The sequence below is a fragment of the Alosa alosa genome, chromosome 1, assembly GCF_017589495.1.
Source record: "Alosa alosa isolate M-15738 ecotype Scorff River chromosome 1, AALO_Geno_1.1, whole genome shotgun sequence".
NCBI classification, from domain to species: domain Eukaryota; kingdom Metazoa; phylum Chordata; class Actinopteri; order Clupeiformes; family Clupeidae; genus Alosa; species Alosa alosa.
In genome coordinates, this window is record NC_063189.1 from 6,600,277 (window position 1) to 6,626,875 (window position 26,599).

Sequence of the window (26,599 nt, forward strand, 5' to 3'; positions counted from 1 at the left end):
GTAGAGCCCAGTAACACATTGAATCTGGCAAGTGTGCACACGTTGTTGGCTTAGGCCTTGTCCTTTAACGTTTATCAGGTAACTAAATGCAATTAGTCGTGAAGTGTCTTGTCAGCTTTTATCATTATATACGTTAAAGTCTGAGGAAACTACACACAGTAATTAATCTAAAATACGCAGAGGAGAATGAAACGTTTAGAATTCCCTGAAAGGGTTATCTAGATGGCTAACATTAGCTAACGAGGATAGTTAGCTGAATGTTGCTAGCGTTAGTGTGTTCAAAAGAGAAGTTTAGTCTGGCTCAAAGGGAATACTCATTTGTTTAAAAATGTATGTTCAGGAGAGGTTATTTTCTAGTGTTTCTGACTCGTGTTAATCAAGTGAGCATATAATTAATTGTCATGTAACGTTACTGTGGGTAATGGTACTAACCTCAATGCTAAGTCCTTGAGGTAATTAGGTCAGTGTTAGCAGACGGTAAAAGATGGCATTTGCTAACAAATTGAAATGTCGATCATTCCAACGCTTACAGCTTGTTCGGAGTCACCATAACGTTAGTTATTCTAACGTAACCTGACTCATAAAATGGAAGATCAGTCACACTGTTAACTGAATTTGGTTTTCAGAAGTTAATTCATTTTCCTCTGAAATGTAAAAATTCAGTTCATTCTTCTGGCATCGTTGGTTAACGTCAGCGTATCAGCGTAAGTTAAGATAATCTTAACCTTAGAAGCCTAGATGCCTGCCCAACCTATGACACCTTTAGCTAAGTAACTTAACTAACAGTTTGCAGTTGCAAGAAATTATAGCGTTGCCGTTAGAAAAATGTACAGCTGAATGCAGGACTTCTGACCCACGACCTAGCATATGTGATTGAATTGAGTGGGTTTGACTGTTGAACCAGATGATGGCACCGTTACAGTATGATGCAAGGTGAATGAAATGGCTGTGTCGAAAATTCATTTTAGTACAATTAATTGCTTTTCAGGATGACTGACATAGAGTTGGTGAAAAAAATGCTCCGGGCTGTACTGCAGTCCAATAAAAATGGAGTGTCCGTATCGAGACTGCAGTCCGACTACAGGACCCTTACTGGGGAGTTTATCCAGCATAAGCAGATGGGCTACCCAAGTTTAGTGGGATTCCTGAGGAGTATTCCTTCTGTGGTACGAATAGAGTATCGTCTTGGCGAGGTAAGAACTGGTGGAACTTTAAAAAAAAAAGTTAAGGTCAAGCATCACACATGAGAAGTCTGTCTATAGAGATGACTGAAGATGACTAACATGAATAGTTGACTATTTTGACTGCATTAATTATTTTGCTTTGTAGTTTGGGAAGGATTAGTGTTGCACTCCCAGACTTTCACACAGGAGATATGTCAAATCCTCTTCCAAAGTTAATAGCAGCACATGTAGAGTTTCAGTCTTTTCAGTCTTCAAGTTTGCTTGTCTTGCAGGAGGTATGCTTTGCTGCTGTGTGTCAGGAGACCGCACACATTGCCCAGTTGATCGCACGACAGCGGGCCCCTAAAAAAACTGGCCGTGCCAAAATGGTCAACTGCCATATGAGAGTGAAACCAGCATCCCCATTTATGCTCCATGGTAAGAGTGGTTCTGCTCAGTCATGGGCTTTTTATTCATGAAAATATAAGTTGGGTCAAGGAAAAATCACAGGAAACATGATTTAGCATTATATGTATTGCTGATATTGTATTTCCATGCATTTAAACCAGTTCTAATAGAGTTGCTGAGATCAGCTGTTGAAATATGCCAGGGCTGTTAGCTTGCAAAAGCGCTAAGCACATTCTGCTGCTTGCCCAGCAGGGCAGTCAGCTGATTTCAGGATGTTCCAGAACATTGCATTGCATTATATTCTGTCCTTTCAGTGCACAGTGACTCTTTCACCTCAGTATGTTGGTGATTTTCACTAGACACTGTTGAGTCACCTATGCTATCCATGCCATTCATGTTTAGAACAAGTGTTTGTTTGATCTTGTTGCTTGTGTAGTGGTGTTTCATAATTAAGATGCAAAATAAAGATTAATATTTATAGAGGAGGTTGAATGTGAAACCTACAGTGTCACACTGCGCTCTGGTCTGGTGCAGTTCATTTGTAAGGAATCTGAGCTATGCCCATTTAATTAGCTGGTGATAGAATGAGGCGTCTCGTGTGGTGTGTGTGTGTGCGCGCGCACGCACGCTTGGCCTCTAAGCCTGGGCAGTGCCCTAGTAACCCACTTTCTGTTCATTTGTGTGAACCAAAGACAGGGTCTTGTAATAAACAGAACTATTCTGTTGAACTTTTTTCACAAACGATTGTTTGAATGTGACCATGAACTACCCTCTGTGTGGCATAACTAGTTGGCATAAAGAAGGACCAACCACAGACTACCGTTTTTGCATGCTGTTTTTTGTTGTGAGAGTTTATGAATTCACTGATTATGCCTTTATGTACTGTTCTGACTGCAGTTTTAATTTCCAATGTGCTGAAATAGCAAAGGTTTGTTTCTGGGGATGTCAATCAGAACCTGTGGTTCATGTGTATTTGAAGCTTCTCGGATAGTTCAGCATATAGCAGTGTTTCCCACAGAATTGAATTCCATTTTTGGTGGTTGGTTTGCAGAATTAACTTAAATACAACAGTTTTTAACAATTATTACAGTGTGGTTATGATGCTAACCAGATTTAAGCACAATTTAGTACAACCTGGAAAATCATTGTGTGGTGGTCAAAGTTGATATTGTGGTGGGCAGCCACAAATAAGTCAATGTATGGGAAACACTGTATAGGATGAGTGTCTACAAAGGCTTTCCACCCTCACATTGGTGTCCCCCTCTACAGCAAAGCCCAGAACCTCCCTCAGGCAACCGGGGTACATGAGTCGCCCTGGTCGCGGAGGCTTCTCGAAGCCAGGGAACTACGGAATCCAGAGGCAGATGTTCAACAGCAACCAGCCGAGCGTGACCACTTTCAGACCCACCGCATATCCGGAAAGGTACAGCCAGAGTGCACTGATGAGCTGAGAGCTAACACCCAACCTCTGCTGGCTGTCCATAGATGATGCTAGTATGAGCATGGTTGTGCGTGGTGTCTGGGGAGCATATAAGGAGTGTTCTGCAAGCTTAGCCTTTATTGGTTGTTCCCCAAATGATAGATAGAATCTATCTATCAATCTATCTATCTATCTATCTATCTATCTTTCTTTCTTTCTTTCCAAGGGGAAATTCAAATGCTCAGGTGACTTGAGTCTGTGCAAGTGTATGTGTGGTGTTTCTCTGCTATTGTCCAGATGCATAAACAAGCCACACAAGCTCTGTATCTCGTTCTAGACCCAGACTCGCGCTGTCCTCACAGTTCCAGAGAGAGGTGTATGTGTCCAAGAACACCCATCAAAGCAGTGGTAGGTAGGGTGGGCAGCATCACTGTTTTTGTGAGTTGGGATTAATTCAGTTACATGTATATTGCCCTCTCCTCCAACTGACATGGCTTAGACATGGATAACCCTCCCCCCCAACTTAATCTAAATATTCTCAGTGTCAATATCTCCACCTCTTCATGGAGGGGCCCTCATTTATTTAGGGACATTTTTTCACACTATTGAATGTCAGTGGTTTCCTGTTTAAACAATATAGGCCATGTGTTAATCTGGACAAACATGCTTAGTCAGCTGTGAATTTTCAATTGGGTAAGGTTAAATGTGAACATGAATGTAAATAAAATAATACCTTGTATGTTTGATAATTATGCATGATTATATATCTAAAGCTCATCCCCCTCTGCTCCAGGTGTGTCCCCTGCAAGACCAGCTGCATTGGTCAAGGAGCTGACTGCTGCTCAGATCCCGCACCTCCAGGGGCAGGTCAAGCAGCTCTTGACAAAGTACAGCAGTGGGGTGTGGCTGTCGAAGATTCCCCAACTTTACTGTGACCTTTTCAAACAGGAACTGCATCCCACTGCGCTAAAGGACATGGAGAACTGGACCCACATCTGCTCTGTAAGCAGCCACACTTCTCCACATGACCTGGACACTTCTCCACATGGAAACATGTATTTTCCATTTTGAATGTTCTGAAGCCTCTTTCTTAGACTTCACTACTGATTAGTCTTGAAGTTGGAGGAAGAGCCCTTTTAGTTTGAAACTGGCAAATAACATAAGTTAATGAGAGCTTTTTGTTTTGCAGTTTAATTTGTGTGACTTGAAATGTATCTAATGTATTCCAAAGGTTGAGAAGCCTGGAAGCAACAACATAGTGGATCGCCTTGTGTATCCCACCCTGAACATCCCCTCAAAGCCCACTCCAACGCCCACTGCTAAACCCACCTCCCCCAGCCCCAAGTACTCGCTCCTGCCCACCCCTCCTCAGAGTCCGGTGGCTCTGTTCCCGTCCTCCACGTGCATGTCCCCGCTGCCCTCTGGGCCGGTGGTGGTGAGTGCTGACGTGAAGCAGAAGCTACGGGAGCTGCTGGAGAAGTACAGTAACGGCCTGTGGGCTCATGCACTGCCCAAACTCTTCCAGGTAGGCCTGCATCCTAGCCTGGCCCGCCTTTCCCAAAACCATAGTTGCTATATAAGTTAGCAGCTTTGTTGGTTGCAATGCAATTTCCCATTGCCAACCAACTAGGGTTGGGGCAGCCGTGGCCTACTGGTTAGCGCTTCGGACTTGTAACCGGAGGGTCGTCGGTTCGAATCCTCGACCAGTAGGCACGGCTGAAGTTCTCTTGAGCAAGGCAGCTTACTGCGCCAGGATTAGTGTGTGCTTCACCTCACTGTGTGTTCACTGTGTGCTAAGTGTGTTTCACTAATTCACGGATTGGGATAAATGCAGAGACCAAATTTCCCTCATGGGATCAAAAGAGTATATATACTTATACTTACTTATACTTAGTGATGCACGATATATCGGCCGCCGATATAATATCGGCCGATATGGTCATTTTTTTACACATCGGTATCGGTCCGATGTCAAAATAGGGCCGATGTGAACAGGCCGATAATCATTCCTGTGTATTTGACGTGTGTGTAGCGGTCCAAGCGTGTTATCTGTCTACACTGAATCCGTTAAATATGCCCTTCTATTGCATCATATTTCTTATTTAAAATAGCAGGGCAACAAGACTGACAGAAAGAAGACACTGCAGCATCTGACAAAAGTTATTTCAAAACGTTGCGTTGTATTGCGCTTGTCGCGTTGCTTGCAGTCAAGTTGATGGCTGGCTTGCATGTCATGTCACGCCTAGCACATCTCTCGCGGTAGGCTAAATATAACTGTATCAGGCAGAATGTAATTATATGGTCGTAATAAGAATTTAATAGGGCTGTAACAATATGCGATTCAAAACTGAAATCGCAACACTCATATCCACAAACCTGTGTCGCGGTGTGAAAAGGCAGAACCGACACACCCTTTCTAGTGTCTAGCAGTGCTTTGCAGCTTACGCGGCCGCATAAACAACACACATCTCCCGCTTTACTTGGCGGTAGCCTACATTGCTTTCATTGTAGACTTTACCAAACAGTATAAACCCCCTGTTAACCTTTCCTGCTTTGTTTCAGACCGTAGTCAGAAACGCAGGGGATTCGTTATTCGAGGGCCGATGTTATAAGATAAAATAACGTCCGGGTCAATGGTCCCATTTCTGATGAGCAAAATACACGAGCTGAACTTTATGGAGTTTTATTTCGGACAGTAACACCGCTCACACTGTGTACAGACTCCAACTTGAACTTCCACACTCTCTGCTCCAGTCGCATGCATACACTTCCTCACTCTATCTCCCTCCTTCCCAGCTTCCCACACACACACACACACACACGGAGCTCTCTTAAAAGGAGCCGCAACACCATTTTACAACACCCCTCTCTTTGCCCCGCTCTCTCTCTCTCACTCAATGGACACGCGACTCGCCAACGCAATCCAAATAAAACATTACAATCATTGAAAGCAAGAACTCATAGAAGACGACTAGCTAAATTACTATTAAATCTGCTTAGCAACATTAGCATGCTGCACATATTTGTTGAAAACTCTTGGTTTCAAGTTGACTGATCATCTCAATACCAATGTTTCCCAAAAGTGCCTGTACCAAGGAGAACAAGTATTACCTTTAAACTTAAACACACATGGGGAAACTGAACAGTCCAATCAGTAGACTATGATAAGCTAGCCAACTATGCTACTTTGTTTACAATATTTCCAGGCTTCAACCACACAGCTGAATTAAAGAGGGAGAGTTGTAATATAAATAGTAGGCCTATAGTGTGCCATACCTATAGGCTAATCTGCATAAAGTGCTGTCATAAATATCAGACATTCAGTATTCTCTTTTTATATCAGGATATAAAATAATACAGATATATTCTATTAAATTGTAATCCTCTGGTGTTCTAAGGTAGGCTATTGAAACGTTATTTAAAAAAATATTTCCATTTTGGAAAATAGCTCTTTATTTGATTATCATAAGAATGTGTTTTCTATACAGATATATCGCCATAACAGCAAAATTAAGATCGGTTATTGGTATCGGCCACAATTTTCACATCGGTGCATCACTACTTATACTAAGTTGCTAACAGGTTAGCAACTATGGTTTTGGGAAATGCACCCCTTGTGTGAATTCCATACAGCTACACAAATGCCATGTTTATTATTCTTTCACTAAAGCAAAGGTAAACGGTTTGTCTAAAACCTCTGAAATAGCTAGTGCCAAGTCGGCAGATATGCCTTGCAAGCACCAACGGCAGCATTTTTGCAGTTTTAGTTGTGAATCATTGTCGTTATTCCATGGCAATTGAAATTGTTGCTAAGTGCCAAATTGAGAAGATTCATGTTTTTTTGAACGAAGATTTAATTTTTTTTTAACTTAACGTTCAAACGTTCTCCTCCAGGAAGCCTATAGGACCTGCTTCCCAGTCCAGGTGCTGTCAGACCTCTCTGTCCTGAGTGACAGTTGTGTGATTGAGTACCCCATGCCTGACAATAAGAGAAAGGCCATACTCTACACCCTGCCTCCTGTGGATGAGGGCAAGCACCAGAACTCTGGGGCCCCCCAGCGGAAGCTCTTCCATCCAGTCACCAACTCCCTGGTGCCCCCTCTCCTCCTGCCCAGAGAGGACTACCCATCAGTGCTGGTTGTGGAGGCTCTCTCTACTAACAGCCTGGTGATCAGGTAGCCCCTGCTCTCACTCATCAGTGCTGAGCCATTCTACTCATGTCCTGCTTATCCAGTGTGATTTAAAGCAACACCAAAGAACTTTCCCTCTGTCGCACGCACGCTATTTGTTTATCCAGCACCGGCTTTGCAAATAACGGATGTCCACAGACAAGGTAGAATATGTTGCAAGATTTATGAAAGTACGATGTATTGCGACATCAGATGCAAGTCAAATTTGTAGTTTCTTATAGCCGATAGAGGGCCGCAAAGCGAATGCAGAAGTGCCGTTCACCCTGTTCCAAGTTGATGAACCACTGAATCGATTTTGGAAACATCATTTTAAGGTACAAAAAACTCTTTGGTGTTGCTTTAAGCAAGTGCTCCTTCATAAATGTCAATGAAAATAAAAGTAAAGTTTTACAGGAAGTCTGTTTCTGGTGCTGCAGGTATATCGGCGAGTCGTACTCCCAGGCCCAGGAGGCCATGGAGGACTCCATGCGGGAGTTCTACAGTGTGATGGGCAGGAGCGTGGCGCCCCCTGTGCTCCTGGCCAACCGCCTGTATGCAGTGCGCGTGGAGGAGGAGGAGGTGCTGAGGGCCCAGGTGTGCGAGGTCACTGCTGACAAGGTCAAGGTAAGCAAGCGTTAGACCGATTACCCTCTGCTTGCTGGCATCCACTCTAGGAGTGTGTGGCGACCAAGTTTTTATAGTTTATTTTCCCTTGCCAGAACCTCAGAGAGTGTGCATTCTTTATAGGCAGATTACCCTACATTAGACACTAATTGTTCAGATGAACAGAATGTCACTTTACCAGTAGTGGCTCTGGTGTTTTTAAATTCTAGAGAATTTCTGAATAGTATGACTCATGAATGATCCATGTATATGTATTTATTATGTATTTGTAAGTGGCATCTGCCAAAGCCCATACTCATATGGGTTATCATCCATAATAATCCATAATCCATTTTCTGATATACCCCCGTCCTCTAATATTGATATTGCTCTGCTGTAGTTTATGGCCCCAGATATTCACTCACTCAATGTTCCTGAAACCTTGATTTCAGTCATGTTGATGGTTTTTACAGAAATGTTCATGAATTCCTATTTGAATGTAACATGGTCTCGTGTCTGGGCCGGTGTTTTGCAGGTGTATTTTGTGGATCATGGCTTCAGTGAGCTGGTGGGCAGAGATAAGATTCTTCGACTTGATGAACAGTTCCTCAAGCTTCCTTTTCAAGCTTCCACCTGCCGCCTCGCAGGCAAGCTCCTCCTCCCTACAGTCTGATGCACCTGCGACAGTGTCCTGTCCTAATGTTTTGTATTGTATTAAATCTAAACAGGGAAGTCTGTTTGTGTCTAATTTAGACTTTTGTGAGTTTAGTCTGTAAGTGATGAGATTGGAGCAGCCAGGCTATTCAGGAAAAAAAAAAATTCAACGTAGACTGCTATTTTCTCTGTGTTCGACAGTTGATTGTGGTAGACAAGTTTGTGATCAATTATAGTAGGTTGAGCATGTGCATTGAGATACTTAATCTTGTCCCATTTTGAAAGCCATGTTGATGGGCCTTCTCAGTATTAGTATTATGCGTATTGTGGAGTAAATGCATGACTTGTATTTGTGGTGTGCTCCAGGGCTCAGTGACTTCCACACAGACGCGTCGGTGCTAAAGGTGCTTGAGTCGCAGGTCTGTGGCCATATCCTCCTGGCGGAGGTGGTGGACCGAGGAGAGGTTCCATTGGTGGTACTGTATGACACGTCACAGGAGGACGATGTCAACATCAACGCTCTCTGTCTCAAGTCTCTGCAGGACAGCGCTATGAGCCACCCTCTCCAGGTGAAATTTTCACCTGAAATCTGTCACATGGCTCCAGCCATTAATTTTGTGTTACCCGTTTTTGTGATTTGAGACGTGACCCTTTCCTGATATGTTTTCTTGTGTTTGTAGGTGAACAGCACTTACCTGAACGTCTCAGTCACAAATGTGTGCTCGGATGGAACGATATTCTGCCAGGTTCCCTGCCGGGGTCTTGCCAAACTGAAAGCACTGTTTGAGAAGATTGAGTCCTTTATCTCATCCCAGGTAATACTAGGCCTTGATGAAGTAGCTGTTCAAACATGTTTTGCCAAAATCTGAAACATTTTTTTGTTGATTTCCTTTCTAAAAAAAGAACTTCTAAAAAGGCAGCAAATAAATCATATGAACATTTATTTTTTGTAAAATGCAGACAAAATGACAGTAGTCTTTGACCTCTATGTGCATGTCAGTAGAGCTATCAGCTGTGTTGGTATTTGACAAAAGGCCTCCATAACGGCAAACGAAATTGTTCCACTCCATCAGTTGAATCCTGTTCATATGGAACCAGTATGTCAGACTGCAAACACCGAATTCAAGCCACAGTACTCCGTGAAGGCAATTAAGCATGGTGGTGCAAGCATCATGATATGGGGATGTTTCTCCTACTACGGTGTTGGTCCTATTTACCGCATACCAGGGATCATGGATCAGTTCGAGTACATCAGGATACTGGAAGAGGTCATGCTGCCAAATGCTGAAGAGGAAATTTCTGATCCATGATCCCTGGTATGCGGTAAATAGGACCAACACCGTAGTACGTAATTGTCTTCACTGAGTACTGTGGCTTGAATTCGGTGTTTGCAGGGCGTCTGACATACTGGAAGAGGTCATGCTGAAGAGGAAATGCCTTTGAGGTGGACCTTTCAACAAGATAATGACCCGAAACACGCCAGCAAGCGAGCAAAAGCATGGTTCCATATGAACAGGATTCAACTGATGGAGTGGCCAGCACAATCCCCGGACCTTAATCCCATAGAAAACTTGTGGGCTGACATAAAAAGTGCAGTGCATGAGGCAAAACCAAGAAACAAAGAGGAATTGTGGAATACAGTACAATTAACCTGGGCTGCAATACCTGTTGAACGATGCCAGAAGTTGGTTGACTCCATGCACCACAGATGTGAAGCAGTTATCAGAAACCGTGGTTTTGCAACAAAATATTAGTTTAGGATACTCAGCCAAGTTCACTTATCAAGAATTTCTTAATTTGTACAGTACATTTTTGAGTTTCCAAGGAAAGATGGCAACGCTGCTATTTCTTTGAACATGGCATTTCTGACTTTCTATGAAATATCATCATTATTATTATTATTTAAGTTTTGATGACTTTGCCCAATTGTTTTGCTTTGGAATAGAATGTACTGTGTCCCCAATGCATCTGTGTTCATGAAAGTACAATTTGTTTGAAGAATTTTGACATTTACTCATTTTTCTAAAGGCACTGCTATTTTTTTTTGAGCACAACTGTATGTCCATTCCTCGATTGCTTTCAGACTACAGGTATTTTGACACAGGTCTCATAATTCATGTTATATGTTCATAATCAATGTTATTGAATAGCTATTTTTTTACAAATATTTTTACTGTTTTCAATCAATTTTTGATTGTATTTCCAATCTTTCCTTATAGACGCCTGTTCCAAATATAAGCAGGTTGAGTTCGGTGATTGAAGTAAATAAAGCCTGTGCTATTAATCTAGTTTCCACCTCTATTATATGATTTTTTTTTTTTTGTTTCCATTCTCAAAAGCTCATTTTGAGACCACTGAAGGAAATGTTCCTTTGAAGCTGCACATATACAGTAGTCTATGCAAATGAAAAAATACAATACTAAAATAGTCATTATGATGGGATTGTCATTTTGGTTATCTCTCAGGAGATTCAAGATTTTCTATCACACTTACTTTTTATGTGGTGCAGTCTGTTCTACTGCTTTCACAGTGATCTAAAAACAAAGCAAAACGTAGGCCTTGCCATCTGACACGTGATCTTCTGTGTTTTGCAAACCAGGGAAGCTCAGAGCTGCTTGTGGCCAAGCCATTCTGTGGGAAGATTTGCCTGGCGCGCTACCAACGCAAATGGTCTCGGGTGGAGGTAGGGGGGGGAAGAAGCCCCACACCCTTCTGCCGATACGACATTGTCTTACCTATCTATCTGCTGTTTCTACCTCTCCATCAGTCACACAATAACAATCATGTGAACATTGATGTAGCTACTGGGTGTTGTTTGCCAAATGTTTTGTTTCTGTATGTTCCTGGGATGTTGCGGTGATTGGTCCTCAGATCACTAACCTGCATGGCAGCCGTGTGCTCGACATCCTGTTTGTGGATATGGGCCTCCCTGCCTCGGTGGAGGTGATTGAGCTCCGAGAGATCCCGCCACCTTTCTTGCCAGACCTCATCACCATCCCATTCCAGGTCAGACTGAAGCGCGTGGACTCATCTGCTATATGCCACAACACTGGGGGCAGCCGTGGCCTGGTTAGCGCTTCGGACTTGTAACAGGAGGGTTGCCAGTTCGAACCCCGACCAGTAGGAAAGGCTGGAGTGCCCTCGAGCAAGGCACCTAACCCCTCACTGCTCCCCGAGCGCTGCTGTAGCAGGCAGCTCACTGCGCCGGGAGTAGTGTGTGCTTCACCTCACTGTGTGTTCACTGTGTGCTGAGTGTGTTTCACTAATTCACCGATTGGGATAAATGCAGAGACCAAATTTCCCTCACGGGATCAAAAGAGTATATATACTTATACTTATACTTATACTTACACTGGAGATCAGTGCCTCTCATATGCCTCCTGGTGGCCTGCTCAGGAATTGCAGAGAGGCTGCATGGAGTGCCGAGATTTGTTTTAGTTTGCTAATCCACTGTGCATGTCCAATTATCAGCCTCTGTATGTTGAATAATACCTATTATTCCACTGCTTGGTTGAATTTCCCATTGTCCTACGTAATTTAGAACGACCATTAACCGTATGTTATTTGCACACCTATGAAGTAGATCCATTTTTTTTTTTGGCCGTATCACACTTGTATATTAATTCGCCGAACTCGTTAAGTTTAAATGAACCGTCACGTTGCATCCAAGCTGTAAAATGCAGACGTTCAGAACATGGCAACATTGTAGCATATGATGGAGGTGGCTTTTAGCTGCTAGATGACAGCAGGCTAAGTAAAATAGCGATGTTTCAAAACTAAAGTTCATTAGAATCTTGGGATACGCCCGCTTGACAACGGGAGAGATAGAACTAACGACTGGCATTTGGCCGTAGCAACCATCCATTTAGAACTAGTAACGGCAGTTTGTCCTGTAAGTTGAGAAATTAGATATGTGTCGGAAGAAATTAGTTCTACAAACAAGACAGTTTTAGCGATTTAAAACATTAAAATTGTAACAGGAAATGAACACAACGCAAGTGGCAACAGTGGAATAAGCGGGATAATGGACTCCACGGTGGTCTGTTCACAGAAATGAATGCACTTACGAGGTTTAAACAGCCCTCCGCTTTGCGTCGGGCCGTTTTACAGCCTCGACCGTGCATGAACTTCCACAATGAACCACCGTGTCGTCCATTATCCCTTACATATTACTTACTGTGAAATGAGGTAGACATTGACTGCATTAGCAATCTATTTAGCATCTATTGTTGTCCTGGACAGGTGATGGACTCCCTAGAGGTGTTATCAGAACAATGCATGGGTGACCCGTTAGTGGGAAAGGAAGGGACTAGAAAGGGGTCTCAAAGACAAGGGAATTAAATGGACTGTGTTGGCGACATCATGTAGGTTTTGTCTTGCTGCTTTTCCATGCTCCATCTCTTTGAAGGCCTTTAAGTGCGGATTAGAAGAGTTGTCTGTGGGCGAGGGAGTATGGAGTCCAAACTCGATCATGTGGCTCAGAGATACTGTACTCAACATGACTGACTGCAGTATGAGGGTGAGGTCCTTGCACACAAATGCACTCATACATGAGTGGGTGAACTCCATGTTTGCTTCCTACTCTTATGTCCATTGGTTCATGCAGAATTGGAATATGTCAACGTCAGAAGATATAGATAGATACTTTATTGATCCCCAAGGGGAATCAGTTAGTCAGAAGAATACGGCATTTCAGAATGTTCGTAAACAATAGGCTCCAAGATCCTTCCGGGTGGCAGAACGCAAGCGGCTTCCACTGACCTTACATAGTTAAAACATTGTTGTTGATCAAAGTTGAAACAATAATGAAAACGTGTTGTGTTTGAGGTTGTGCCGCCAGATATACAGCAAAAAGTTTAGGGTTTTTATCGATGTCCTTCAGAAAGAAAGAAAAATTATCCAGCGAAACCTGTGGGTGAAGTTTAAAGCTAGTGGACGTCGTCAAAAGTAATGCTGCAGAGTAGCTGGCAAGACTGCCTGGTGGCGGAGTAGCCACTTCTTACATCTGTATCCGATCCGAGCAACAAAAACCCGATCATAGCCTTTTTATTTAGATAGCAGGGAAATACACCGTCTAACAGATTGTAAGTCAAACAGCAACAGTCACTAAAATAACCACTCAATGGCAGGCTGAGGTTCATTTACACATTAGGCTATAGTAGGCTAGCCTAGGCTACTATGTATTTCATTTAACGTTATTGCTATCTCCTTAGGGCCGTTTGCACAAAGCACCTTTAAGTTTTGTCCCTTTAGTATCAACCACAGAGATTGTTTGTTTGCTAATTTGTGCTTGCTTTTCTGAGGATGCAGATGTTGGTCAATACGGGACTGTCCAAAATAATAGCAAGCTGTGTGCACATATTGTTGATAAAATCGAATGACTCATTAGTGAATGACTCATTACAAATCTGAGTAGGCCTATAACTAACTTTGACAAGTTTGACGGATGACAGCCAAACACGGCAGTGACAATTAATTTCACGATGTTAGCTATAGTTATTAATGCACCTACTGTAGGCCCATCAATAGCTAATGTTAGCAATGAATAACTCAACTGGTAGGCTACGTTTAACGGACATAGTTCTAACTAGCTTGCTAAAGTTATGCCGTAGTCTGCAACCCAAGCTTATGATCTTATCTTACCTTAATAATTTTTGGTGACATTTATCCATTCATCAGTAAAGCCATATATAGACATGAATTGAACAATACCAGCTAGTTAGATATTATCCTGACTGTCATCAGGGCACCAAAATAAACATTTTTTTTTTTACGTTTTGCCTGGCGAACCGAACCTCGTGGTTATTTAGGCTGCTAAGGTCGTTTGTGCAACGGAATTTCTTATAAGATAAGAAAAGGAGAAGGAAACCGAAGTAGAATACTTAAATGTGTTTGTGCAGCCGATTTTATTTTAAGGGAGCCTTAAATCAGATTTTAGGGGAACCTGAACAAGGTGTTTTGTGCAACCGGCCAGTCTCTCATGTTAACTATGTCTGAATATCCACCACGTCTGTTTTTGAATTTTAACTTACCTGTTGAAATGTATTAGGCCTAGACTACGGCCGACGGTGGGTTCCCCAAGCAATTTACCTCACGTAGCATTTTCATCATTCGCCTTTGATTTCAACTGACACTTCACTTCGTTCAAACTACGGGATCGAGTGGAGGCAGCATGGCTAGAGACACGTATGACTCATTGCATATTAATGAGACTTCCCATAACCGTATGAATGAGAAGTCCTGTAGCACCCCGCAAGACGAAAATCATTCATTCAAGCCATTTACTCTGTTTTCTTGATCGCTCTGCCCTGGTCAAATGACATGGAAGGGTTTGTTTACTAGTAGTGCCAATGGAGAATGCTTCAGCTTTTGCCACCCGGAAGAATGTATATTGTTATTGTGACGTCATGGTGAATTCTCGTATAAGAAGTGATTTAGAAGTATACAGACATCACTCATTCCTCAATCAGTGTGCTAACCAACACAACACACATTGTGGAGGACGTATCTCTAGCATCTGTTGTCCATTGCAGATCGCGCGGCTGGATGAGTCCAAGCTCGTGCACATCTACTTGTTCCCCTCCAACAGCTGCCAGGAGGTGGCCAGCAGCGTCAACCACCAGCTGCTGAACTCTGACCTCTGGAGCCCTGCCCCTCCACCCGCTCCGCCCCGTGTCCGCTCGCTGGCTGCCGGGGACGCTCCTCTGTGCGAGTCCTCCGACAGCTCCGTCATGCCGCCCGTGCTGGACATGCCGCAGGTCGGCCAGAACATAGACGTGTTTGTGTCCGTGGCCTGCCACCCGGGCCACTTTGTGGTGCAGCCATGGGAGGAGCTGTACAAGCTGATTGTGCTGATGGGTGAGATGATCCTCTACTACAACCGTGTGCAGGACAACAAGACCCTCGTCGTGGAGAAGAACCTCATATGTGCTGCCAAGGTGGAGAACAAGTACGTTGAAACAACTTTTGTGAGCAAGTTTAAAGGTCAAGGCATTTGCATGGCTCTTAGGTTGGGTAGCTCCCTAGTTTTAGACCAAAACTCCATCATGCTTCTTCACAAGGTATGTAGCAGGCTATGCCATTTCATTGTAGCAGCTTATACATTACTTGCATCATTGTGGGAAGTACCGTATTTTCCGGACTATAAGTCGCTCCGGAGTATAAGTTGCATCAGTCAAAAAATGCATCATGAAGAGGAAAAAAAAACATATAAGTCGCACTGGACTATAAGTTTAGAAACTGTATTTCACGAAGACCAAGAACAGACATTTATTCTGGAAAGGCAAGTTATTCAACTACACAATAGCACACAGAACAGGGTGAATAGGTGTCCGGTAGGTATGTTAACGTAACGCAGTTATTCAGCTACACTATATAGCCAGCTTGATGTTGGTTAGCTTGGTGACAAGGAAATTAAAATGTCAGTTCCTGGTTGCACAGTTTGTTGTGATGTCTCCTTTTTGCCAGATGTGGAATATTAACGATGACTAGACGTTTGTTTGCTTACCCTCGTTTGAACTGCCGTTGTCCTTTGCTGTGTAATTTGTTAACTAGATGCTAGCGATTAGCGACATGCTAGCGGGTGGCAGTGTTGGAACATGTGAAGTGCCTGGGAAGCTGAATAGGCTAAATTAACATAACAAGCCAGCGAGTCACAAGCCTAGAGCGCCCTCTCGCGGCTGTATATGGTAATGCTACCTTGGTTAATGCAGAGATTCATACGGTGGCCCTGAGGTGCAAACCACAACCTCAAAACGAAAACCACAACCGCAAATCAAAAACCGCAACAGCAAATCGGGAATCACAATGACATTAACAAAACCAGAAATAGTCTCACGAACTCCCATACAGTAGGTGGCAGTATACACTAAAAGTTGATAGCCACAGATGCACAGATTCACTTCGTGCACACCTGTAAATGTAATGTGTTTGACATCTCTTGAGAGACTTGTACAAATTATACAGATGTAAGTTCGTAATGTTTAGATAAAGGAGTTGAAGATTTATCCCGATGTCTGATTTTGTTTTCCTGTCAGTCTGTTAAGTCAGTAGGCTAGCTTGTAGGCTTACTTGTTTGCTATTAGCCCCTATTAGCCCGCTAGTAGCTCCAATGGGGGACTTTAACCAGCCAGTTTTAAGAAAAGCAGTAGGCTACTTAGTTTTTTTCCCCCCTAGCCTTCATGTCTTTCCCCAGATAGGCTACATATAAAACATCATTCCCTGATAGTATATGTCTGTATAGTTGTAGGATAAACAAGTGGCATTCTATGCAATTGGCCGATATGGATACTGGAGGCTCTCTTAACCTACAGAGAAGCACATCTGTAAAGATACTTGATTACTAACCAATCTAACCTATCGAATCTGAGGTGACCATAGTGGTGGCTTTCTTAATCTATTTAAATACTTTTACAACGTTTTTAAGACATTAGTACATTTTTTTTTATTACACTGAATCACATACTACATATATAGTTTTGTTTTCGCATGGGCTTCCTCCGTAAAAGAGACTAGCATTTAACTTCACAGCCTGCAGTTAAAATCCTTAAATTAAAAGAGGCTAAAAACCCAATAAATCTGCCACACCTTAATAGCCTAATATAAGAAACCTTGCGCTATTTCCATTCAATTAGGCAGGACTAGGCTACACCACGGCAACAAGCTGTCATTAAGTTTTTGCGTTTGTACAACTTTTATGACGTGACATTTCTGGGGCATTTAGTTTGATCAAATGTCAACATAGCATTGTAGTATAGGCTATGCACAATGTTACTCTAGTAGGCTATGGCTTAAAGGAGAATTCCGGTGTGATATTGACCTAAAGTGTATTGAAACATGATGCCGAGTGTGAACGTATGTCTCATAGCCCATCTCGGCTTGTCCCCTGCACTCCAAAATCTGGCGCTAGTTAGCCGATGCTACCAACAGCTTTTTCAATAGTGGTGCTTTGGCATCGGGCTAGCCATGCAAATAAATCACTGTTTTACACCCATTTACTAGGCTCAATGTATCTCCACACTTCATTGGTAGACTTCCGAGGGCCCTGACATTTGAAAAACGAGACATTGAGAACTTTGAAAAAGCACTGGTAGTTTACTTACAAGAAGATTTATACAGACAGTGTCTTCACGAAGTTTAGCGTTTGCAGCCATCTTGAATTTAGTCACGATAAGTCGAGCAACGAGTAAGAATGAACAGGTATGATAAGGGATCAGATTCTGTGGGAATTCAGTGGAAATGCATGGATTCCAGTTTCTTCCAGTAGCAGCAACTGGAATCCATGCATTTCCACTGAATTATTACAAATTCTAATATTCTATAGTCTCCTGCTCAACATGACATTAGCTGTTATGTTTATTGATAACAAACTCAACTAGCCTACTGATCAACTCGTTTTCACTACTAGCCTAACTATAAAATACAAGTCTATACCCAACGTTTTTGTTCTAAGACATTTATTTCAAACATAATTTCAAGACACAAATTGGATACGTCAGTTACCTTGGTGCCTACATCCCAGAGAGCAGGCTACCACACCTCAGAGTGATGGGCCTATAGCGTTCTTACGCGTTCAGTGTGGGGTATAAACAAGCTGAGAATTTAGGCCATCCTTAAAAATATTTTTGTTTGCAGTAACGGCCAAAAAAAAATAAAAATGGGTCGGTAGGTAGGTCAATATTTTTTTTTATTTCAAGATTCAAAGTAAAAAAAAAAGTAAAATTTTTGGTTATGGTGATTACGTAGGAATGAATTTACACAAATGTGCATATCGACGTAACTGACTGGTCTTCAACCCGTGCCTTCAGGCGCATCGATTGCAAACCTCATTCTGATGCAGGTTATATAGACCAGCCTTTCTCAAACTTCTTTGACCTGAGGCCCGGTCATGGCAGACTTTGGGTCATAAGGCTCATCTACATGTACCCAGAAAGAAGGCTACAATAGCTCTTGGCCACGCTATATTGAAATTTGACTATACAATACTCAATGCTATACAGTGTATTATACAGTCTCTGCTCTGTTTCTAAGGAAGTTCCAAAACGCCGTTCTATTAAGTTTCGTTCAATAAATAAATAGCCTTCCAACAGGTTGAAGCGGAGCTTTGATACCAACGCTATCGATTAGTTTCAGTTTCTCTCACAAGAGACGCCAAGATTGAATGAATGCTCATACCACCACTTAATTGTAGGGCTCCATGTTTAATGACATCGATAGCAGAAACGCTTGTTTTCTTTTTTCGTCGATCCGCGGTTTCTTGATCAACTGGCGCAGCAAATTATCAGATGAAGCACCGGGCCTAATTTCACTCCACGACTCCAAGGACCAGCAGTCTCCATGTTATGGACCCATATTTTGAGAAATGCTGAATAGACCACAACCAATTTCAATACTCCGACACGGTCACCGTTAGACTAGGGGAGAAGGGATGAGAAAAGATCTGGCCACAGTTCTTCCAGAACTTCTCGTGCCAAGTAAAAAGCCGTTATCAGTTTGTGTGAATGAAACGGCGTTAGGCCATAGTGTGACATGCGAAAACCAATGGTGTAGAGATGACACCACAGGTTTTTTTTTTTAAGTGAGCCACGTTTGCATGTAGGCAATTTATATTCCCAATACTTGGGCCTACTAAAAGAAATATTATTTTATTGCATTTGTATTGGTTGTTTAGAGTAAAAAAAAACAATCGGTCGGTATTAACGCAAGTTTACAACCGGCAAGTCGGTCGGACTAAAAGGGGAAAAAATAAATATTTGGGTCGGTTCTAAATTGACAGGGTCGGTCGGGTTACGGCAAACGAAAATATTTTTAAGGATGGCCTTAGCGGTGTCACGTCTGCCTGTCACAGACAGCTCTTTGACGCTTGGGATAATGTGGTACTTTTAAATGAGACGACACAACTAATATATATTATATACACAGAAGAGAGAAGCCCACAGATACACACTGAAAGGAAAAGTTAGTTTCATCCTCAAATTTTTACTAAACATGTACAACCAAGAAGCTGCTATTTCATTAAAGTTAAACATGTACATTTCAATGTAAAAGTTCACATCTGTATGAAAACCCTCTACAAACCTTGTTGAATAAAAAGCCTTCAGACTCACAACCTCCTCTTGGAGAGCCATTATCGCCACCTCTTCTGTAGGTGGTTGTCAGTTCTTGGTCATCTCCCACAGCTCACACTCATAGAGAGCTCTACCAGCCTTCTCTGAAACCTGCAAGTGAACAGAATATACAGCATGAATGAGAGTGGCGTTGGTAAAGGGTATACTCGTGTAATATGTAATGTCCTGGGATATTCCCACTCATGAAGTGTCTCCCATCCGAGACCGCTATCTGAGACTGTAGGGAAGCTGTACCAACCATCATAGAAAGATATGTTTGGAAAGGGATATTTTCAGTTCACTTTGTGTCCCCAGTAGCTTGAAGCTAATTTCTTGTCATTCAAAAGATCAAAACTACTCAAACAAATGTATAAATTCTCAGAAACAAAAGGTTATGTTCTGCATTCGAAAATAGACCTTTAACAAAAAAGTTATATTGATAAGTAAACATTAATTTTTGATTACCTTTGGTCTATGTGATGATGAAGCATCAACATTTGTCAGTGAAGCATACTATGGGTTGGGCTTGGGTCGCCTTGGTCTCGGTCTTCTGGTCCATCCTCCGTGTCCTTGATGTATCTTTCGAAAGTGTTGCCTCTAAAATGTAAAAAAAAGGGGTGTCAGTGCTCAAATGCACTACATGACCATACATGGTCCTTTTCAATACAATTCAACTTTTACATTTCCATAATTTAGCATGGGTGTGAATGGTTTTGCAAGAATGTCAGTGCACAAAGCATGACAAAGTAGTTTGATAGTGCACAAAAACAAAACCCATTACTTGCAATACCATTTCCATGAAATTAAGCACAGCTCTTGTGTTCAATTTCTACACGTCCACTCTAATACTCTCCAGCACATAACGTTACCACATTACATCCTATCTAAAAAAAAAATGCTAATGTTAGCTCTAAGTGTTGTCCATGATGCAACAATAGCAGCTAGCTAGCTAAACCACAGTGCATAGAATGTCTATACCTTAGGCTAGTAATGTTAACCGTTACATTTTCTGTCTTGCATGACAAATCCTAAGTTGGCTTATATGCCTATCAATCTACATGCCAGAGGAAAATATACTACCAAATATGGCCGGGAGACAGGTTAAATTGGTATTTCACTGTCATTACAAGTCGTTTTCATTAATTGTCCAAACGTTTCTGTCAATTTATTTTTCAAACCCCTTTCAGGTGTAAAAAAATAAAGCTAGCGCTGGCTAATTTATGCTAACGTTAATGTTGCAGAAAGTAGCAAAGGTTCGCTTCCAGCTTCAACCAATAATACCATTTTAATTCGGACATTAACTTCTGCAAATGTTATATGAAAGCAATTTAGCACACAATGAAGATCTACTTACCAGCAATTTGGACCACCATGGCCTCGAAAACCGGCCAACTACCTCTTGGCTGCCTTTCTCCCCTCCACCACATAGTTTCTAGCAAGATGTTGTCCCATAACGTAACAGAGCCGTTGAAAAAGTCTTCCTCATTAACGTTAGGTTTACTAATGCAGTCAGTCGGCAAAATGCTGGTTTTGCCCTCATACTCTCCGCCAATCCACTTAACCAGAGCAAACGTTTTACATTTGGACTAGTAACAGCTATTAGTTATGCTTATGTAGTGAAAAAGCTGCAAACATTTTAACCGTTATTCCAACGACCTTAGAGTACGTTGGTAGTGACGTATTTTGAAGTTGAAGGTAGCCTTTTTGTAAACCCCAACCATCACTGCCTGTGTGCAAATAAGTTAATTGAATATATTCACCATTATATGTTTATGTAAGAGATCCACGTATGTTACATTGCTGGGTCCCACATATACTTGCATATATACATTCTTGTACTATATATGTATTAAATATATTGTAGCCATCTATTTAAATATAAGCTGGATGTAGCTGCATATATGTGAATATATTTTTTCCCTTGATTTTTCTGTATGGGCAGGCCATTTTTTAAAAGTAAATGTTCCAATCAATGATCTAGGCAGCACATTTTCTTCTCCTTCATTTTACATTCTAATGGTTACTGACTAGAACGGCTCTGGGTCAAAGATCATACAGAATCGATTAATCTGCGTTATTTTTTTTTATCAGTTATATTTTCTCAAATTAATTAATCGAAATTCATCAGTTATTTTGACAGCCCTAATTTTTTTACATTTTATAAATGCTTTGTTAATATGCTGTTGGAACAAATAGTAGTTGATTATAAAGTCAACTTTCTGTTGCAATTTTCTGTGTTCTGGACTGGTAACTTGTTAAGCCAACATGTTCTAACGTTCCATAAATATTAACTTGCAAACACATACATAGTGGAGAGTTGATTTGGTTTATACCAGACAATTTAGGTATAGGCCTAACTAGGCTATTTGATCACATAGTCTACGTTTGGATCATAGGCATGATGATTCCTTCATGGCTTCATAAAATATCAACATCCCATTTTGCTTTTAGAGTATTCTACCATTGGCCCAAATAGTGTGAAATAAATCTTAAATAAATACATAAAAGTAGAATTGCACATAGCAAGAAGCTGGTCTGAGGGCAGATCTGGCGTTGTGCTCATCTCAGTTTCGACCATTTTTATCAAAAACATTTTTGAAAACAATTAATGGTATTATCTTAATATTCTGGCAAGTTTATGGTCGAAAGTGACAGCTTAGTAAATTCCACGCAATATGGCAAAGCACAGCGTTCGCTGCATAGAAAAACTCAATAGCCTATTAGTGCTTTCTGTGTAGCCCTACGTCCAGCCCTGAGTATTGGCCTGGTTGCTAGCTTCTTCAAACTTTGCAAACTCAGCTGGGTGGTGTTACAGTTGCAGCGGGCGAGTGCATTTGACCGGCATAAAATCGGATGTCTAAGACATGGTCATGGCCGATCACGTGAAAATCGGCCAATTCCGGTCACCAGCCAATCTATCGGTGCATCTCTAATTATGGGTTTGTGTTCACAATTTGGTCCCCCTCACTTTCAAAATATCTCCTGCGCCCCTGGTAAAATCCCTATCCCCAGAGTGTCAAACCAAGCTCGCACTGATGCATTATCACTTTTCAAATTGCTGTTTTCTGACATGATGAGCACAGCTATTCCCCGGTGCTTCTGTCTGTCTGAATATCATATTGAGGTCTTTAGCCTAGCATCTTAATGCTGTACTCACAGCATGGTGAATTACAACGATGACAAAATGCTGTTCATGTTTATGAGTTCATAAGCCTAGTTATTTATTGAAGGACTTACATGTCACGTTTTATATTTTATTATGATCACTCGCATTACCATGTGGTTACTGTGTAGGTAATGTTACGATTTAACTTACAAGCCCACTATGAGTAAGACTGGAGAGATGTTAGAAAACTTTCAAACTTTTTTTATTCTCCCTGCGACGCATTACTAGGTAACTCACTAGCTCAGATCAGTGAAGAATGGCTACTACCGAAAACGTTGGGGAGAAAACTCAAACAAATTAACGCTAGCTGTGCCATTTAAACGTGTTTACCTGCTAAGCAGCAGCGTAGCCACATAACAGATTCCCTGACAGGTGTAATAGAAAGAAACAAAATTCCAGTGTATATTTCACGTCTTATCAAAGACTGGCGGCTGTTAAGAGTGACTGTTGACAAATAAAGCCAAGACGTCCGTGGATTTTAACCGCAGGCTGTGAGGTTAACAGCATAACTCTCAAAAATAATTTCTTGCCTGAAATTGCACTGTGCCTATTTACAAGGGCATTGTTCCCACCTCTTCTGGGGCCTACCATCAAATATTGGACCTCCTATAGAAAGCTGAGAACCTCTAGTTTAGGAAACAGTCAAAATAAATGTGTGATGTACTCACAAAGAGTTACAGAGGCTAGAATATAGTTTTTTTTTTTCTTTCTGCCCACATTTCAGCCCTCCAGGTCTCTTGATATCCCTTAGAAACACAACTGAGCCCTAGCAACAGGTCTTGTGAAGTTGTGTGCAAAAGTAGATCAATATAGAGTGTTGAGTGGAGAGAAAATATGAGTGCTTTAGACTATTATTTGCCAAGGTATGCCCATGCGTTTTGTAAAATGCCAATGGATACTCCCCATAGGACTTTTTGTTATCCAAAATGCATACTGACAATCAAATGCTTACTGCACATGAACCCCTTTGTGTAGAAGCATAATCCTGGTCTCAAATGAAAGGTAACACTTTGAGGTTTCATGCTTGTATTTGGATTATACTTCAGGGGTTCTGATATGGAATGACTACACTAAATATGGAATGATTACAAAAATGTCTCTGTTTTTGCATTTACTTTGTTGGTTCAATGAGTGTGTATAAGATATCCAATATTAGTTGTACAGATTTATAGGCTAACACAACATGAAGATTCAATTTCTATGGATTCTTGTGAATAGTTCAGTACCCAATATGTTGCATCTACTTATTGTGCTGCAGCTACACTGCAGCCAGAAGTCAGGGTAGCACCAAAAGCGGAAGGGGGGCATTTTGGATCAAATTTAATTGAGACATAATAGGATTAATCTAAGAATGTAAAGCACTATACAGATTGTACATGAAAAAAGTTGTCATTTTTGGATTCCCAAGAGTCAAAGTTTTGAAATGGTGTATAACATTACTATGCTACATAGCAATATGGTGCATACAATTGATTTAGAATGTTGGGGGGGAGGTGGGTAACCGTCCCGCCGGCGGGCACTGAAAGTTATGTGGTTTTAAATGCTAGTCTCTTTTACGGAGGAAGCCCATGCTAAAACAAAACTGTAGTCACAAATTTGATCGTGTTGGTATGTATGTGTTGTAGTATGTGATTCCTATAATAAATGTAAATTTTTATTACACTAATAGGAATCACATAGGCCTACTACAACACATATGTATACTGCCACCTACCGTATGGGAGTTCGTGAGAATTTGTTAATGTTATTGTGATTCCCAATTTGCGGTTGTGGCTTTCGATTTGCGATTGTGTTTTGCACCTCGGGGCCACCGAAGATTCATGTCAGCCAGCAGGAATTAAACATTTAACAACATGTTAAATTATATGTATTTTGATATATGTCACACCTGACTATAAGTCACAGGACCAGCCAAACTATGAAAAACAGTGTGACTTATAGTCTGGAAAATACGGTAATCAGTTCTTCTGCCTCTTGGTGTAATTTCGTTGTGAATTTGGAAAAAACAATAAAACTAATTAACAAACTGCAAATGTAAGTTTAAAATGGAGGTCTGATTTTAGCTGCCTTACATTTCAAGCCCACATTATTGAATTTGACAGATTATGTTCATCATGCACATGACCTCTTGACTATAGAGATTTATGTGCAGGCCTTTTTAAGAAAGCCAAGTAATTTTCTTGAAAATAGCAGGAAGATTGGCAACAGATATAATCTAGAAACTAAGTGATAAACAACTATATTCAGATAATTCTGTTATGTATTGTGTATGAGTCAGGGATTTCCAAGTTTCGTGTATTCATCGAAGATGGTCTTGCCTTGTGGATTTACTATGATGCAGTTCATTCATTTGTTGGATTGCTCAGTCTTTGCTGGTCAGAACACTCAAATGAAAAGACACTAGGTTAAGCAAGCGAGAGAGAGCGCATGTGAGTGGTATTCCATGGAGCGTGATCCCTGCCCTGTTGAGGAGGGTTGCCTGTTTAACCCCTGGCCTCTCAAGGTGATGATACGTGGGGCAACTTCTTGAGCAATGTTGCTGGGCAACCACATAACCAGTTCCATTTATTTTGATTGGATAATCATAACTTGCTTACTGATGATCAAAGTTCTCCAGAAAAGAAACTGTTGCACAATATCAATGAGAACATGCCAGAACCACAATAATGAGGAACATTGCCCAGCAACATTGCTCAAAAAGTTGCCCCATTTATCATCAGCTTCAGAGTTGGCAGGTTAGGCGATGACCTGTGGATGTTGTGTGTCTGCAGTTGGCATCGTGTGCTGGTCAAGGGGGTGTTGACCAATGGGCTGGTGTCTCTGTATGAGCTGGACTACGGCAAGCACGAGCTGGTGAGCAGCAGTCAGCTCCGACCGCTCATCAATGAGTTCAGACAGCTGCCTTTCCAGGCTATCACTGCTGAGCTGTCAGGTAGGAACAGCACAGATGCTTCTGTGGTCATCAAGGCTTTGGACATTTTGAGAATTAATGTAGTTAATGGATGCTCAGTTTTATTATGTGATTTATAAAGGATAAATTCAAGACCACAATAGCAACTTGATTTATTTAACATGTTGCCAGCATGTTCCAATATATATTTAGTTGAAGAGAACTTTTAGCTTCGCCTTTCTGTTGGTCACTCTTTGTTTTTATTTGTGTTTTGTCCTTATTTTTTGCTTTCCTGCCTACTTGTCCTGGTGTCAGGTGTGACCCAGAGTCCGTGGTCTGAGGAGGCTGCCATGGTGTTCCGTAACCATGTGGAGAAGAGGCCGCTGGTGGCCCGGGTGGAAGCCGTGCAGGATGCTGCCTGCCCCTGGGACAGGAAGATAACCGTCTACCTCGTAGACACGTCACAGGACCATAGGGACATCTGGGTGCACAACCTCATGACGGAGTTCCTGGATGAGCTCAGCAAAGCTGCATAAACCCTTAACCCCTGGAAGGCAGTGGCCAGGAACACTGCTACCATGAGGGCAACATGCATTATATGCACACCATTATGTTCAGATGTTGATGTTACAATTCTGTTGGTTTGTGATTCTTTGTTTGCCTGAAGTTTGGAACAGGTCATCATTTTGCGCAAAATTAACTTCAACTTTATTATTCTTTTTCTTTGTGTGTGTGTTTACTAAGTGAAGGAACTTGGTTCCATAAAATATTTGATTTTGGGGTTTATATTTTTGTATCAAAACAGTAATTATTAAGTTGTTTAATAATGTGTGTCCTTATTTTTTAGCACTTTGTTTGCTCTCGTTTTGTCTGTATTTCACTTTCGCAATGTTGAGTTAGTGGTGAGAGATGATACCTGTTGACCATATCTGTTTTTAGTACAATATTCCATGTTGCCCTCTTTGGTATTATTATAACATCCGTACTATCTGTATTAAATGCCAAACCAACATATGCTGCA

At 41.6% G+C, this 26,599-nt stretch overlaps 1 protein-coding gene across 1 annotated transcript; it reads left to right on the forward strand.

Moving 5' to 3' along the window:
• Positions 1-26,590, forward strand: LOC125307894 (tudor domain-containing protein 7B-like). The gene is made up of 18 exons (XM_048264028.1): positions 1-78; positions 989-1,193; positions 1,457-1,601; positions 2,841-2,994; positions 3,329-3,399; positions 3,785-3,993; positions 4,223-4,516; positions 6,886-7,166; positions 7,598-7,784; positions 8,299-8,410; positions 8,784-8,986; positions 9,098-9,232; positions 11,017-11,100; positions 11,289-11,423; positions 12,826-12,936; positions 14,951-15,366; positions 25,460-25,620; positions 25,894-26,590. The coding sequence occupies exons 2-18, from the start codon at positions 990-992 to the stop codon at positions 26,112-26,114; spliced, it is 3,123 nt and encodes a 1,040-aa protein (XP_048119985.1). The 5' UTR covers positions 1-78; position 989; the 3' UTR covers positions 26,115-26,590.
• Positions 26,591-26,599: the final 9 nt, after the last annotated feature.

Bases quoted from the DNA above. Each gene is read 5' to 3' on its own strand.
- LOC125307894 (XM_048264028.1), top strand. From the start codon at position 990: ATGACTGACATAGAGTTGGTGAAAAAAATGCTCCGGGCTGTACTGCAG. The intron at 4,517-6,885 runs GTAGGCCTGCAT...GTTCTCCTCCAG, and splicing joins CACTGCCCAAACTCTTCCAG to GAAGCCTATAGGACCTGCTT. The intron at 8,411-8,783 runs GCAAGCTCCTCC...GGTGTGCTCCAG, and splicing joins TTCCACCTGCCGCCTCGCAG to GGCTCAGTGACTTCCACACA.